Source organism: Haemaphysalis longicornis, unplaced genomic scaffold (assembly GCF_048455015.1).
Source record: "Haemaphysalis longicornis isolate Haplotype H1 unplaced genomic scaffold, Haemaphysalis longicornis Haplotype H1 scaffold_4, whole genome shotgun sequence".
NCBI classification, from domain to species: Eukaryota; Metazoa; Arthropoda; class Arachnida; order Ixodida; family Ixodidae; genus Haemaphysalis; species Haemaphysalis longicornis.
In genome coordinates this window covers 220,589,557-220,604,464 of record NW_027526361.1, presented here as the reverse complement: position 1 = coordinate 220,604,464, position 14,908 = coordinate 220,589,557, and the positions used below count along the sequence as shown (strand labels likewise).

The following is a 14,908-nucleotide window of genomic DNA, read 5'->3' as shown; positions in this document are numbered from 1 at the left end:
TACGCACTGCGTATGTAGTTCTTGGTCGTATTTGCAGCAACTTCACTAGTCACCAAATTTTGCAGGACGGTATAACTCAGTTTTTATCCCAGAATTTTGCACTTCAATGGGCTATCTATGGAAATCCTGGGAGTGCGGAAGGGCTGAGAAGGTCGTTCTGATCTGTAAGCAGGCAAGGGAGTGCTCGTTGAGGCACATTCCTGACTTCAGGAATATGCCTGAGTTCATTAATGTGCCGCATCCATGGGAGCCCAGAGCTGCCCCTTCGTGAATTCGGTTAAGGAAAGAAGGCGTTACAACAAACTATTCAGTGGTATTAACAGCTTTGCAGTCGACGAAAGCTCCACAGCACAAACTGTTCTACAGCACCTTGGCACATCAGTGGGCTTATTTAGCAGAACGAATGCAGCGGCTGAAAACTTAGGCGCAGCTGACTCGCACTGCTGAGCTGATTTGGAATGTTTGGGAGAGGTACGCCGCCGTACCCGAAGGACCGGCTGCTGAAACAGTCATTCCGTGGATTAAATCCGCCTCGGACGTAAAGGTCTCCAATTGCCCGCCCCACAAGAACTGCAGAAGGTTCGGAGCGCCAAACATTCTGGCATCCCCGATGGAATTAGACCACTAAGTGTTACCATGTACAAGCCGGCTGCGCCAACTTCAGTGAAAGTTGACCGTCCTTTTTTTTCACGCAAATATCGACTGAAAGGAGGTACAACTCCAAGGCATAGAACATTGAGATGGGACTGGTTGGTCAGGGCTTTAAAGCCTTTCTTGTAGTGTTGACGACCCCTTAATTTAACGTAAATTTGTTGAATGGCAACTATTCTGTGGAATGTGCTCATGAAGTAAACGCAATTACTTTCGCACAGAATAAGATTTGTCCGCTCTTTTCACTGCCATTCAAAATGTCTGCTAAAATACTCGCTGCGGAAGTAAACATAAATTGACACTACATATATTATGTCTAAACGAGAGTATTTGGCGCCTATGTGTGTGTATATATATATATATATATATATATATATATATATAGCGGCGGCATTTTTCAGTGCCTATGATACGCACCTAAAACTGATTTTTCGCGCCTACAGTGCCAATCTCTACTAATATCAAAACATCTTTCATTAACATCTTTCTACTAATCTTTCTACTAATTCTACTAATTCTAATTCTACTTTCTACTAACATTTCTACTAATACTAAAACATCTTTCTACTAATATCAAAACATCTTTCTTTTTTTTTTGAAATAAATAAAAATAAATGAAGTGCTTATAACATGCCAAGACAGCGCAAGTTGCTCCATTCATTAGACAATTGGCGCAAATAACTTTTCTTTAATTAGAAGGGCTGTCGTGAAAGCACGTATCACTGCGCGCCCACGTGGGAGCTCTTTACGGACCACAGTTGGTTGCGAAGACAGATAAAAGGAGACAAAAACAACTTACTTGAACGTCGACCGTTTGTTTGAAGGGTTTTGACGGCACGTGGGAGCAGATTGTGTGCTTATTCTCGTATGCGAAACAGCGCCCCCCGGACGGCAGCGATAAGCGGCAGAGTGAGAATAAAAGAACTCCGGCAATAGTAGGCCTCCCTAGAATTTGCGCGCGGTGATATGTTATCTGCACAACGACAAGGAAAGAACCGGCCGGCGTTATCGTTGATATTGACGCCCTATACGTTGTGCGTATCTCATGTGACATGCGACAGGCGTTTTCGGATGGAGCTGTAAAAATCTATGTGAGCACACGGCTATTTTGATAAGCAGTTGTTTAAACGTGGGAAAAAATAAAACTTCGAGAATATTCAACAATTACTTTTACGAAAGCACGCACCCAAGCCGGTGAATGGGAAATATAAGATGAGAAACACACAATAAGGAAATAAAATTTATTGACCTTTGTTCCATGAGTACTTATTGTGGTTCTGTAAATGCTGTGCAAGAAAAAAATTCTTCGCAATATACATAATGCCCGTCACAACAGCAGAATTAAAATTAAACTAGCCCATTCGTGAATTTTGCATTGCGAGAATTTTTTCAGAAAGGTATTTCTAGTCAAAAAAAGAATTGGAGGTTTTATATGCCGTAAGTACACTTTTTCTATGAGGCGCGCCGCCGCTTCATACCCAAAATGTAGCTCAAGGATTAATTTGGACCACCTGGCGACCTTTAATGTGGTCTGAAATCTCGAAAAACCGGCATTTTTGCTAACGCCTCCACTTGAAATTTGGCCTCTGCGTCCCGGAATCGAACACACGTCCTCGGGCTACGCAGCACAATGCCTTACTCACTGAGGTGCCGCGGCGGGATATTTCTTGTTTCTAAACGCCTTAAAATTGGGCAACAATTGCTAATCTTGTGTACCATGCTAAAGAAAAAAAAGCGGCAAAGCCAATCATACTTCACACTTCAGGATTGACATATTCGAAAACATCCTTTACAATATTTCCCATCACGCCGGTTAACTTCTTTCTTCGTATTTTCTCATCAAAATCGAAACAAATACAAAACCTTATCATGTAGTAATTTCACGCATTTTTTACCATTAGGCATATCACGCATATCAAAGCCTTGTGCAAATCTGAATTTATGTGCCTACAAAATTTCTATAAAATGCGTTCAACCAACAGCAACCCTGATGAAATCGTGTTGCCAGGCCGCAAAATGTGCAGCTTTACGTTTAAAAAAATCGTCTTTAAAACGCGTATGATTGCGTCTCATCTAGTAAGCTTGAATAACGAAAATGTGCTTCTTGTGTATGACACAAAAGCGCCGTGTTACGATTCTGTTCCGATGGCTTGTTGTAAGAGAAGCTACATTGCTGGCATGTGCGTCATCGTATCGTGAGGAGGGCGTGAACCTTTTTTTTACGCTTTGTGGCTGAACTCCTCAGCACGAAGTGCACGTATGCGTCCGTCCACTCTTCGCGTCACCTCGGCATGAACGTGTCTTTTCCAGGAACGGCATACGCTGTGGGGACCCTGTCAGCGCTTGCGTCTAAGGCGCCACTTCAGCACTACGAAGGCGACCGTCTTGAGAATCAAGTCCATGCTGAGAAGGATGGCGAACTTGACTGAGAGGTAGGCGTTCTCCGCGTCCAACTTGTGCAGGATTTCTCGCGGGTCACTGAGGAAGCAGAAGCTGTCCTCGTCGCAGTCCAGCTCTCCGCGGCCGTGGCCGTAGATGGCGTGGATCATGCCCTGGTGCGCGTGGTACACGTGCGACGTGTACGTGATCCATGCGAAGGCCGGGTGCAGGTGCTGCACTTGCACGAAGTAGCCGCAGAAGAGGAAAGAAGGCGCCGCTGCCGGCAAGGCCACGAACAGCGCAGTCTGCGAACCAAAGTGAACACGGGCGTCAAGTTCCAAGGGAGAGCAGGACGCATCACTGTTTTTCTTTTGTGGTAAAGATATTCGCCTGCTTGCTGTACCAGCGGAACGTAAACTAAAACTGGGCTAAACGCATGCAACCGTTATACGAAGAGACCATTCAGGATTCCGTAGGTAGTTCTCGCTGGTTGTAAAGTCCCTATTGAGGATTTATACTTTTATTGAAGCTTTTCAGTAGGTGTGTTGCAGTGGGAATAAAAATCCCCTGAAACCTAAATATCAGTGCTAACTGTGAACACACGTTGCAAGTGACTACAAAATTAAGGTTACGGCCTTAACCCAGAAGAAATAGTGCGTGTTGTTAGCGGAGTCATGCAGACAAAGGCACAAGCTGCGGTGCGTCACGCACCAAACCACTCATGGACCCGAAAAAAAGATGAAAATCTGTGCCAAACGCAGAGCGAGTATTCTAGTAACCTCTCACCACACTCCCCTTCTCCAAACGTCTCCAATTATCCTTCAAGGATGCTTGGAGACGTTGGTATACGTAGTTTGTGTAAGCGTACCTCCAAACTTACGTATAGCGGTTATAGACCCTTTCAAGCCCTTGAAATATAACTTTTCGCTAGAGCTTATAAAAAACCTACACCGCGCTAACTTTTGCAAGACACCAGCTCTAACACGGCGACCGTGCCCGGGATATTTAAAAGTGCTACATGGAGTTGTGGAACGACAACACGCGCACATTAAAAGAAACGTAGAACACTTTCGAGTGCTCGCTTCATGTTTTGTTCACGAAGGCAGTGATAAGACCAAACAGCTTGAAGTGGGCCCCTGTGTTAGCACTTATCTGTTCAACGTATAAAAATTCGAACTCTTTGCAGTGTTTATTTATTTAAGGAATTTTAGCGGGCAAACATTCGACGTTCTTCGTTTAAAGCCTCTAATATTCACTCTACGTGCATTTTACAAGCTTTCCTACAACGCGAACCTCCCTACTTTGAATCTGACTGCACGTCCCATTTAAGACCGTCCATGTCACTTCTAAATCTCAACTCGGTGGATACGTAAGTGTTCGAAGAATACGGAAAAAGATATCGATAATGGTTTCAAGAACTTGCATACCCATGTTCTTGAAGCTCCCTATTCATTTACGGTCATGAAAATTTGCCAGCGAAAGTGGCATAACCTGCGTCATGTTCTGTTTTAATGTAAACTTTGGGACGCCATTATTTGTAACGGGACTCTGGGTAAGACTGCGTACAACGTATCAGTTAAATCAGGCGGAAACAAAACTTTAAGCGTTTTCTTTGCCTCGACTACTTATAAACGATTGTGAAACCTTTCGCACACGTGAATTCTGACATATTCCTTCTGCCACTTCATTCGTATCTGTGAAGCATTTAATCTCCCAAAAACACAGAAAACATGCAAATAACCCCTTGGAGTGCTGGACAGTACGCGCGCGGAATTATTTCTTGCGCTGTACACTTTGAACTTCCCATTACGAGCCACGTATTATTTATAAAGGTGGACAGGCAGCGCAGAGTTGAAACTAATCCATTTTTTGAACCTTTTGGGCTGGTTACTTCGCAGCGCCTTTGCTTTGGCTTTAAAGGAGCCATGAAGACAAAATACAAGTTGGGTTTATTAAAAAGACTGCTTAGTCCCGATAACAATGATACCAATATCATCGCAATCTTCAAACAAATAACGGAGATATTAAAGAAAACGTGTGAAGCAGTCACGACCCCCTAGCCAATTTCCCGCAAGTTTTCTATGACGTCCCGGAACCTTGTTTGTGCGATTGGCGGCCACCTAACTGACCTGTCGCGACGACACATGACTGGACGTCTGTAATGGGGCCTCTAGTTCCATTTGACCGCATCACTTGAATTCCAACGTGCAGTTAACGCACTGAAAATTATGTTTTATCGTTGGCCCGTATGACGTCATTCTTGCTCATAACACGTCACTGTGGCGCAAAATTTGAAAGTTTTTAAATACGTCTTGCTTTTGTTGTGTTAAAAAACATCTTTTGGGGCTGTAATGGAGCTGAGTGAGACATTGAATCCTAGTTCTTTCAAATTACACGAAGTTGTATTTTCTCTTCATGGCTCCTTCAAGGTGTTTTCCTTCTGTGACTTAGTCAAGTCGCACGACGCACTGGGAAATATAGAATGCTTCTTTTTTCAACGGGCGACCACTTCTCCCTTCGCACCAAAATTTCCTTGAACCTTGCAGTTGACTTTTTGACAGAAGGTACAAATTACAAGTTTGGGGAGAGCCAAAACTTATCGACACGGGGCCCATACGCGTTGAAGCTCTAAAGCACGGGATTTATAACGGAAAAACAAGACCGCAGTACACAAAAATGAATGAAAGACGTTGGCGCAACTGTAGCCTAGGTCTCCGCTGTTTGGTAACAGGCAGGAAAGGCGGTAAGGCTGTATAGCTTTAGTAAAGGCACAAAGCTCGGGCATGGTTTAACAGTGTTGAATGGACAACAAAAGGAGGAAGCCTAAGCAAAGAATCACTTGCCATCTCGCTAAATTGCGCGCTGCCGTCTTTGCTATTCACGCCAAGGTTCGCCTATCTCTCGTTTACAATAAGTCTTGCTGCCTCTTTTTTACTAGGTTTATTTTTCTCTTTTTACACGAAGACCCTGCAACACTTTTCCCAACTTTTTCAGAAATCTTAAATGCTTGCAGGACTTCATCAACTCACACATCATGGTACTTAGATTACGAGGTCACAAATTACGTCTGCCAGAAAATTAGTGTTCTATACCCATATTTTAACAAACTTCCTCAAAAGATTTTCCCTCTTTCCCGCTCGTGTCGGTTTTCGGCCGCTGGAATACGTCATTACAGCGGTGTAGCGGCTATTGCTATGCTTTCCTTCAGTTGCAGCAATGAACGCATTCGATAGACACTTTAAAAAGAACGCCACAAAAACTGAACACTAACAGAAGGCGTATCTGCTCAACAAGCAATCAGGCAGTGCTGCGAGGCTTCATTACTTCCACTACGGATCGGAATTATTAAGGTAAGGTTACATTCGCATCGTAGTAAACACGCATAAATGTACATTAACTACTAACTCGAAAGTGTTTGATGGTACTTCTGGGCCAGGAAGAAACCTACAGGCAAATTAAAAAAAACTAACAAAAAAATTACGCCCACCTCCCCTCGCGGGAACCCTGGTGTGACGCGACGCTGAAGGGGGTTCCGTTGGGTGTTTCCGTTGGGTCGATTAGTCGAATTGCGTGAAACGCGTAGTGAACGTGAATTGCGTTTCAATCACATCGTCGGGTTCCACGCCAGGGGATGCGGGCGTAATTTTGAGCATAGAGACGTCGTTGTCGTTTAGACGGAGGCTTTATTAAAGGAACCGTCGCATCAAGCAATCGTCGGTACTGCGAGAGAGCAAGCGCAAGCACAAGCGCAAGCGCGGGCGACCGTCGACTGAGAGACCGGCCGGAGCGCGGCACTCCGCTTATATGCGCAGCGCACCCGAAGGAGAGGATACCGCAGAGAGAGAGAGAGAGTACTGCACATGCGCACAGCGCGTAGCGCCGCCCACCGGCGAAGTGAGAGTGCGCTGCGCCACGCTCCCGCAGATGCTGGGCGAGTGTGTTCGCTATCGGAGAGAGGAGAGGGGGTGAGCGGAGGAGAGACGCAGCTGTGCGGACGCGGACGACGACGACGGAGGAAGGACAGGGCCGCCGGCAAGAGATGCTCCTCTCAGCGTCGCATCTAAATGCCCTATTGTGTGTCTACTAGGTTATACGGGTGAATGGGACCCAATAACAACTTTACATAATGGTGATACTCCAGGAATTCTTCTGGCATATTGGCGGATGAGCAAGTCGCTTCGCAATACCTTCAAGATGTTGCGCAGAAGCAATGAACATGTGCTTGACATTCGGTTCAATAGGGAGCGCATCAGGCTTTATCGCATCGGCGCGCTAAACAGGGGAAATGCGGCACTAAAACTCTCCCTGCGGCGCCAACTAAGCGTGACGCAAAAGGCAACCTATAGCGCTCGCGAAGACAGCGAGCAACTTGGTTTTCCCTGCATAAAAGCAGCTTTGCGTTTTTAGTATCCTGCAGCAGAATTTCCCCTGTAGGATCACAATTTGCTGCAGTGCGCCCTCTCGTACCCGCGTAGGGAAGACAAGGAAGTATAGAACCTACGCATCTAGCAAACGGTGTTCCAAACACGTAATTGTCCCAAAATACCAAACCTGGTCGTTTAGACACATCAGTGATGTTCAACTTGAAGCAAACTCGGCTGCATCAGCTAAAATTATAGTTTAATTTGCGGATGGCGCTTGTGTCCACGCTTAGGTGTGTTGCAAAGAAACTCCATTCGTGTGACTTTGACTGTAATATACAGAATGCACTTCCAGCTGCTCACACCATACATGGAATATACGCTTTATTTAGAGATAACGCACGTGTACTCTTTCTTGGTTGCTTACCCAACATATGATATTTAGGGCAGGAAACGCGTAGACTTTTCTAGCTGCAGTATATAAGTAAAGGCGAGCTAATTTTAGTTGCGTTATTTTAGCATATAGAATAGTTTTCACAGTATAGGTATGAACAAGTAAAGCTATCGTTCAACACAACGCTAAGCCTGATCGTAGACGTTAAACATCAGTTTTTTCCTCGCACAAAACGGGGTGTTGGCTTCTTATTCTGGGGTTTACGTCGTGTAGCAAGCGCCCAAAGTCTCGACGAGATGCTTTTGTTAGGTAGTGGTGATCTGCCGCTGATGATTACGATCTCGTTGATGAGAAATGTCGCGAGAAAATTGGTTCTCAAGTTGATATCGATTTCTTTCGATACCATCATCACGCACTGTCACTTTTAAACTGCGTCGGCTGAACGTCTTGTTTTGAAGAAGAAAACAGAAAGGGTTCCCCTGAAGAAGTATGCGCCGTCGGGCAGTTCTCATCAGTATTTAATTCTTTTTTTATTCACTAAACAACAGATAACGGACGAAAGAAGAGCGCACAAATAAAATAGGCTTCTTTATAATTTTCAACTATTTCCGGTTGAAGTCTTCACACCACCGGTGTAACTGCGAAATGCTGCATCCACTGACGTACCATCATTTATTGTTTCCACCATCCTCTAGGTGTCTCAAAATGACGATTCTTAAACCGGGACGCTCGCTTCTAAGGCTATGTTATGTGCCCATATGATATAATCCTGATATTTATCCTTGCAGCTGAGGTAACTTCGTCACCCCAAGTACTGTACGCACCAGGTGGCGTAGTGTAGCAAGACCTCAACGTTAGTCTGGCGTTGTCCCTGAACCTCGTTTTGCTCTCTTAGCGTATCGATGCGAGATGTTTTACTCAATAAAGGCAATGGTAAGTCGTCCACCTTCAAAAAGGTTTTATGTTAAGTAACCTGTCTATCAATTTCATAGCCACAGTTCGGATGAACGAATGTGAACGTAATGTTTGCGCCAAACCCTGTTTAGTAAATACCTTTACTAATGTTTTGTTTCGAGCATCTTGTCCCAAATGGTGAAGGTGTCCCATTACAAAAACCGAGATCAGTCTGTTCCTTCTGTGTTGTATCGCGCTAGTTACCTCGTTTCATAGATGAGAGTCTAACCCATTTCTCACTAACACAGATTGTTCTTTCTTGATATACAATGTGCTTGATCTGATTGGATATTTCGGCAATAGACTGCAATCCAAAATAAATGGATGCGTAACAAATAAACGCTGCGGCATTCGATTCGTCGATGTTCGGCTGCGCCTGTCAATTTGACGATTCTGCTTTGAAGGTTGTTTTTTTGTGATAGTTCATACGCAGAATATGGTCGCTCCAATTATCTGTAACTACTAGAGGTACGTAGCATCGTTTTGCACTAGGTCACAAAATATCATTTGCAAACGACGCAGAATTTAGAGCAATCAAAAGCGGGCCTCTCCAACGTGCTGCGACAGTGCGTACACGCGAAAGCTTTTTAGTTTACAACATAAGCAAGACGCCCTCAGTATATAGAACCGTTCGAACTGTCATATATATAACAAAACGTCGTTATCGCCACGAAGTCACGTCGGATCAGATATGCTTTGTGAAGCAAAAAATCCCGGGCCATCTCCCCTATCGTGAAACAAAGGGAGGGGCAAGGCATGCAGTGTATAAGTGTATTCTTAATGCGTTGGAGGTTTTGCCCACGGAGATGAAACCGTAACCTCAAACCTGGGGAAAGGCGAAGCTTGCAGTTTATAAGTGTACTGTTGGCGCCTTGGCGTATTTGCCCACGGAGATGGAACCGTTGGGGTGTAGAGGTATACAGCTTTGCTGTAAAAGCCTCTTGTCTTTGAAGCACGAAGCGTTCTAGTGCGAAGCGTTGGAAAACGAGTGTCCCGGTGATTTATTACCGTCACTAAATGATACTACGACGACAAGAGACGAAGACGACTTGAGACACAGACAGCCAGAGCCTCTGTGGGGATTCGCCCCTAACAAGGCACAAGGTAGGCTTTCGGGGGGTGGGGTGGGGGGGAGGGGGCGAAATATAGGACCGCGGAAGGCGACCAAACACTCAACATACCACAGGTGGCAGCCCTGAGCACGGAAAAAATTAACAGCCTTTTTTGTGAGAAAAGGGGCTCCAGTCCATCAGAAGAAGAAAACAGGCCACCTGCATTAACGTGAAACCTGCGGAGAGGTAAAGCATGCGGTGCATAAATGTATTCGAAGATTGAAAGTCTATCTGATGCCACACGGCGCGCTGATAGACGCGCCATCCCAATTACGAAGACGAAGAAGTGAATTTCGAACTGGAGCACTGAAAATGGAGAACTGAAAACGAGTACGGAGAGAAATAAAAACCAGTGTCGCGGTGCGTTAGTACGCGTTACTTTCTAGAGGGAGGCGTTGGAAAACGAGTGTCCTGGCGTTTTAGTACCGCGACTACATGAGAATACGACGACATGAGCGGCCGACAGCCCGAACTCCCGAGGTAATTCGGCCCTAAAAGCTTATTATGTGTGTACTAACTACGCAACACCGAATCCTACAAAACGTTTGCACGACAGTGCAGTGGCATAGGGGACGAAGTAGGGTTGTTTTTGCACACCTGAAGCCAAGTAAATCGCCAGAGAAATTGATATACTCTGTAGAAGAATATTCAGGGCCATTGTTGTTTCCTTTGAAGATATCGCGTGATATCCGGCGTAAATGTAATATGCAAACATAGTAAAGCGAAGCTTCAGCCTCCTCATTGATGCCTTTATACGCCAGTATGCCCTGCAGGAAAGCCAACTTTTTCTGACGATGATGACAAATGATCGATGGTTTCGAAAACGCTTCCCGTGGCGGCAATCGATCCTGGAACCCTCGCGTTATGAAGCCGGCGTCTATCCCATTGCTCCGTTCCGACATGGTCGAAGAGAACGCCAAGCAGCAGTCACCGATTCGCGCTAGACAGCCCAAACCCAAACGTTAGGGCTACGGAATGCATACCCGAGGTTTGCTGTGGGTCTTCTGCAAAAGTGGTACGTACCTCCAGACTAGCACACACTATAGAAGTGTGGGTTTGGCCAGCCAAAGAATTCATCAAGAGAAAGTTTCGCGTGAAACCATAGATACGCAGCCATTTCGTAAAGTAAAATTTTGCGTAGATTGGTCTGCTCCAACCAATATCCTGGAAGGCTAAGAAAGCTGTTCGACTGAAGGAGTATCAGAATACTCGAATTGTCGGACAGACTCGATCGTTTTCAATTTCGTAATATTTTTACTCTTTCTCCTCTGCGCTCCTATGTAACTATATGGGCTGCACTTTTACAGGAAAATATTTGAAGTGCGTGAATTTCGAAGTACGCCTATAGGTACTGGCCATTAAGCAGAGTCTCCTACACTGCGTCAAAGCAAATCACTGCCAAATTGAGGGTGGTTGGTCCGCAGAAAATAAAAACCACTGAAGTATCCATGTCAACCATACAGGAAACAGGTGATTTAACGTGGTTTAAATCCACCGATTATTAATCTGCGTTCAATGATTTTTGCCCTCTTCATAGAAGAAGCGCACACCGAGCGTAGCGTTTGTGTGACGTACAATGGAAATATGCATAATCGCTCCCAGCAACGCCACGTGAGAAGACGCTCTGTATGCACCCAGCTGCCTACATTTTCTGCTCGAATTCGAGGACTTACCTGAAGGCTGCTGGCAGCTGAGACAACAAGGGCTAGCGCCTGGCTCGTTGCACACGTTTGCACAGCGAGAATTATGACGGATGCAATCCGTATAAATTCTGGCGGCTGGGACGTGGTCCAATGCACAACGAACATCATGATGAAAGGTCCACCAATCTATTTGGGAAAGTTGAACATAAGTAGATTAAAATACCCTTGAACAAGCCCCTCCCCCTCTGTTATCAAAACTTGTTGACATGACAACAGCATAAATTTGCAAGGAAGTGCCTGATGAGCGTTCGCTCACTAATTTTCATGATGGACAAGAAGTTCGCTATACGCACGGAAATTAAGAAGCCCGCAGGCGAGATGCGAAACAAATACACGAGAGTGGTTGGGATAACTTTAGTTAGTTTTGCGATTGTCAGAATAAAGGCAGCAGGTCAAGAAGGCAGAATTCACGACAGGTCTAATGCAATGTATTCAATCAAACAATTACCCAACTTTAAATCTGATGATAACATCTGCATCTTCGAGGCAGTCTAACCATGATACGCTGAAGCTGGCTCGATATAATTTAGGTTAGTTATCCGGAGCGCCAAAGCGAAATAGCGTATTTTTGCCGGCTTTCTTTACTCTGAAAGCTTTTAGTGCTGCTTGTTTTGGTGCTCTTACACAAGTGCGCACGCGATGTGCGCCGAAACCATTTTTTGTCCGGAAATCGGCTGTAAAACTTGCGTTGTTTGCGGTGCGTCAGGCATTCCACAAGTAACCCAGCTACTTTTGGTCCAAACGTCTGCCCAGTAAACATTGTTTACTAGTACAGGAACTTCAAAAAGGACAGCTGTGGATTCTTTTGAAAAGTTTTTGTTCGTTCCGGCGTAATAAAAAAAAAAGATGGGTTTTGCGCGCCGAAGCTACCTTAGGGATACGAGGCATACGGTAATCGAGGGTTCCGCATTTATTAAAACCACCTGGGGATGTTTTACATGAGCCTAAATCTGGACACACCGGCGTGTTTATTTTCCGCCTGCACCTGAAAAACGGGCGCAATGGCCGGAGTAGAATGCGCATCGTTGTTCTCAGCACACAACGCTTAACTGCGTTTCCGCGGTCGGCTCTTTGCTGTGAACAATTAATAATAAAGTCAACGCCATTTAAGACGTAAGCAAAGCAAATTTTATCGGGAAACTAATCTGTTTTGTCATCAATGTGGCGTCACTGTTCCAAACATTTAGTGCTCCGCTGGTCACAGTTGACCGTACAAAACTAGCGGGTCAATCTCTGCCGCCATACCGTAAGTAAAATTTTGAGTGACGCAACATGTAGCTTGTAGTTTTAAACATTTTTAAATTGCCCACATCAAGTCAGTCCGATTTCAATCCTCCTGAACTTCGAAGGTCACCTCAATTGCAAGAATTTGGTTTTGTATTGTGCAGACACAGTAAAGCCAAGGTATTTACTCACTCGGTGAGCTGAAATAATTTTTAAGTGCGAATGCACTTTATAAGCGACCCCCAACCATCCACCGCCGGCGTCGGCGGCGGCGTCCGCAGTGCTCCTCTATATTTAAAGAAGAAACAGCATCCAGGTTTCGATCCGAGGGCCACGGACGCGACGCTGATATTGTCAGTGACGCGCCTTATATCTTTAACGCATTCAAACTACGTAGTCAGCGGCGTGCGTTGGCGACTCAGCGGCGTTATAGCGGCTTGATAACTGCGTGGTGTACACGTGATACTACAAACCCGATGGAAGAGATGGAAGAGAAGGCGGCGAGGCGGTGGGCTGCGGGGGCCGAGTGCAAGCGCCGCAAGCGGGCCGACAACCGTGCATTCGCACTTTCACATTCTCCCCCTCGGGGAAATGCGGGGGAATTTTTTTTTGTGTTGGTTGACAAAATGATACGTAGTTTTTCTGCATGGTTTCACTGCTCTAGATTATTTTAGCCTTTATTCTAGTAAAGTGATAGTCTCGACCACTTACTAAATTTTATACAGCTGCATTACTCTGTAGCTAGCGCGCAGTTGTCACAAAAGTTATAAGACATTTTATAGTATAAATAATTAAAGCAAATATTTAGAACTGTGTTTGTAGAGCACAAAATTAAATGTGTGTGGTATATTAGACGCTCCGCTTATAACATTCTTCAATGTGTACCGCCAAATGGGCCCCAATTTCAATTATATAAGCAAGACAAATTTATATGCGGATTTCAGTTATAAGGTTTGTCTCCAAAAGTACAAATATAATCGGGGACATTCCTCTGCTTTGAGATACAAATAATTCTTTATATTACATTACCAATAAATGTGAAAGACCTAAAACAACCGTCTATAATTAGGGTCACCTGTGGAAGAAATATACCATATTTGCCCGCGTAATCATCGCACTCGCGTAATGCTCGCACCGCTAATGTGAGCTGCCAAAAGTTGAATTTTTTCTTTCCTCACATAATCCCCCCATCCCCGAAACTGCAACGGTGAAAGTAGAAAGTAGTCTGCCCGCGAAACCCGCATGATGCACGCGCTCGCACCACTCCGTTTGGCGGAGCGCGCGGTATATCCAGGCCAGGCGCGAAAGGCGTAAGGAAGCCTAGCGCCACATCTCGAACGCCACTTACACTGTCGTTGGGCCAGTTTTGCGTGCGCTCTACTAGGCGGCGATCACGCAGCAGCGTCCGGTCTAGATTTCCTCTATGTAGCTCGACTCTAGTCCGGTCGCCCCTCGCAACCGCATCCCACTTCGCAGAGCTAACAGTTTCGTTACTAATCCCTAGCTGCGATATCGTGTACTGAGCTGCCCATTTGGCATTCAGGTTGCCTATTCTTACCCTCTCCGAAAGTTTAAATCGACAAACAGCTGTTGTTTTTCAGCTAAAATAGCGGTTTTCCAGCTGCTAAGCTTGACGAAGTAGCGTTTGTTGTCATAGCACCGGGCTCGCGATTACGAGTGGCTACAGCAGTGGCTGTGTCAGTTAGTAGATGGCTCTCGGAATAACGCCCGGCGCGTGGCGGAGGATGCGTGCATATCCAAACGCACTGCGCGCGGAGTGCAACGCGTACGTGTAACTGAAAGGGTTTCAAACTACACGCGCGTGGGCTGCGTGTACGTTTCACATTTGCGTACGTGCTCTGACACACGTGAAACTAAAACTGTCTATTGCAGGAGGAGCAGTCTAGAGCTCGGTTTCCGTCATTTTGCGAGAAGTTTTTCGTCGCTTTGTTCCGTGTTGGTTTCGGTGCCGCTTCGCCATGGGGCGGCATACGCCAGTTATTAGACAGATTTAGTTGGGCGCGCGCTCCGGACGAGCGTACGCCCCGGCGGGGCGGCTCGCGACTGCGCATGCGCAGTACGCTACGTAAACGCCCCGGCGATGCGGTGCTACGCACGCAACGGCTGGGA

At 45.6% G+C, this 14,908-nt stretch overlaps 2 protein-coding genes across 5 annotated transcripts in view; both read right to left on the bottom strand.

Moving 5' to 3' along the window:
- Window positions 1-1,762, bottom strand: part of LOC144179641 (ATP-binding cassette subfamily G member 4-like) — a 117,077-nt gene extending 115,315 nt beyond the window's left edge. The window contains exon 1 of the mRNA XM_077708067.1: window positions 1,451-1,762. The gene's annotated coding sequence lies outside the window, so the exon portion shown is untranslated. The remainder of the gene's footprint in view (window positions 1-1,450) is intronic.
- A 116-nt stretch (window positions 1,763-1,878) lies between these two features.
- The window catches only part of LOC144179642 (ATP-binding cassette sub-family G member 1-like), a 68,630-nt gene continuing 55,600 nt past the window's right edge, over window positions 1,879-14,908 (bottom strand). For all 4 annotated transcript variants that reach the window (XM_077708071.1, XM_077708073.1, XM_077708074.1 and 1 more), the window contains exons 12-13: window positions 11,525-11,680; window positions 1,879-3,335 (exon numbers count right to left, since the gene is read on the bottom strand). In XM_077708071.1, coding sequence (XP_077564197.1) covers window positions 2,988-3,335; window positions 11,525-11,680 — 504 coding nt within the window. In that variant the 3' untranslated portion in view covers window positions 1,879-2,987. The remainder of the gene's footprint in view (window positions 3,336-11,524; window positions 11,681-14,908) is intronic.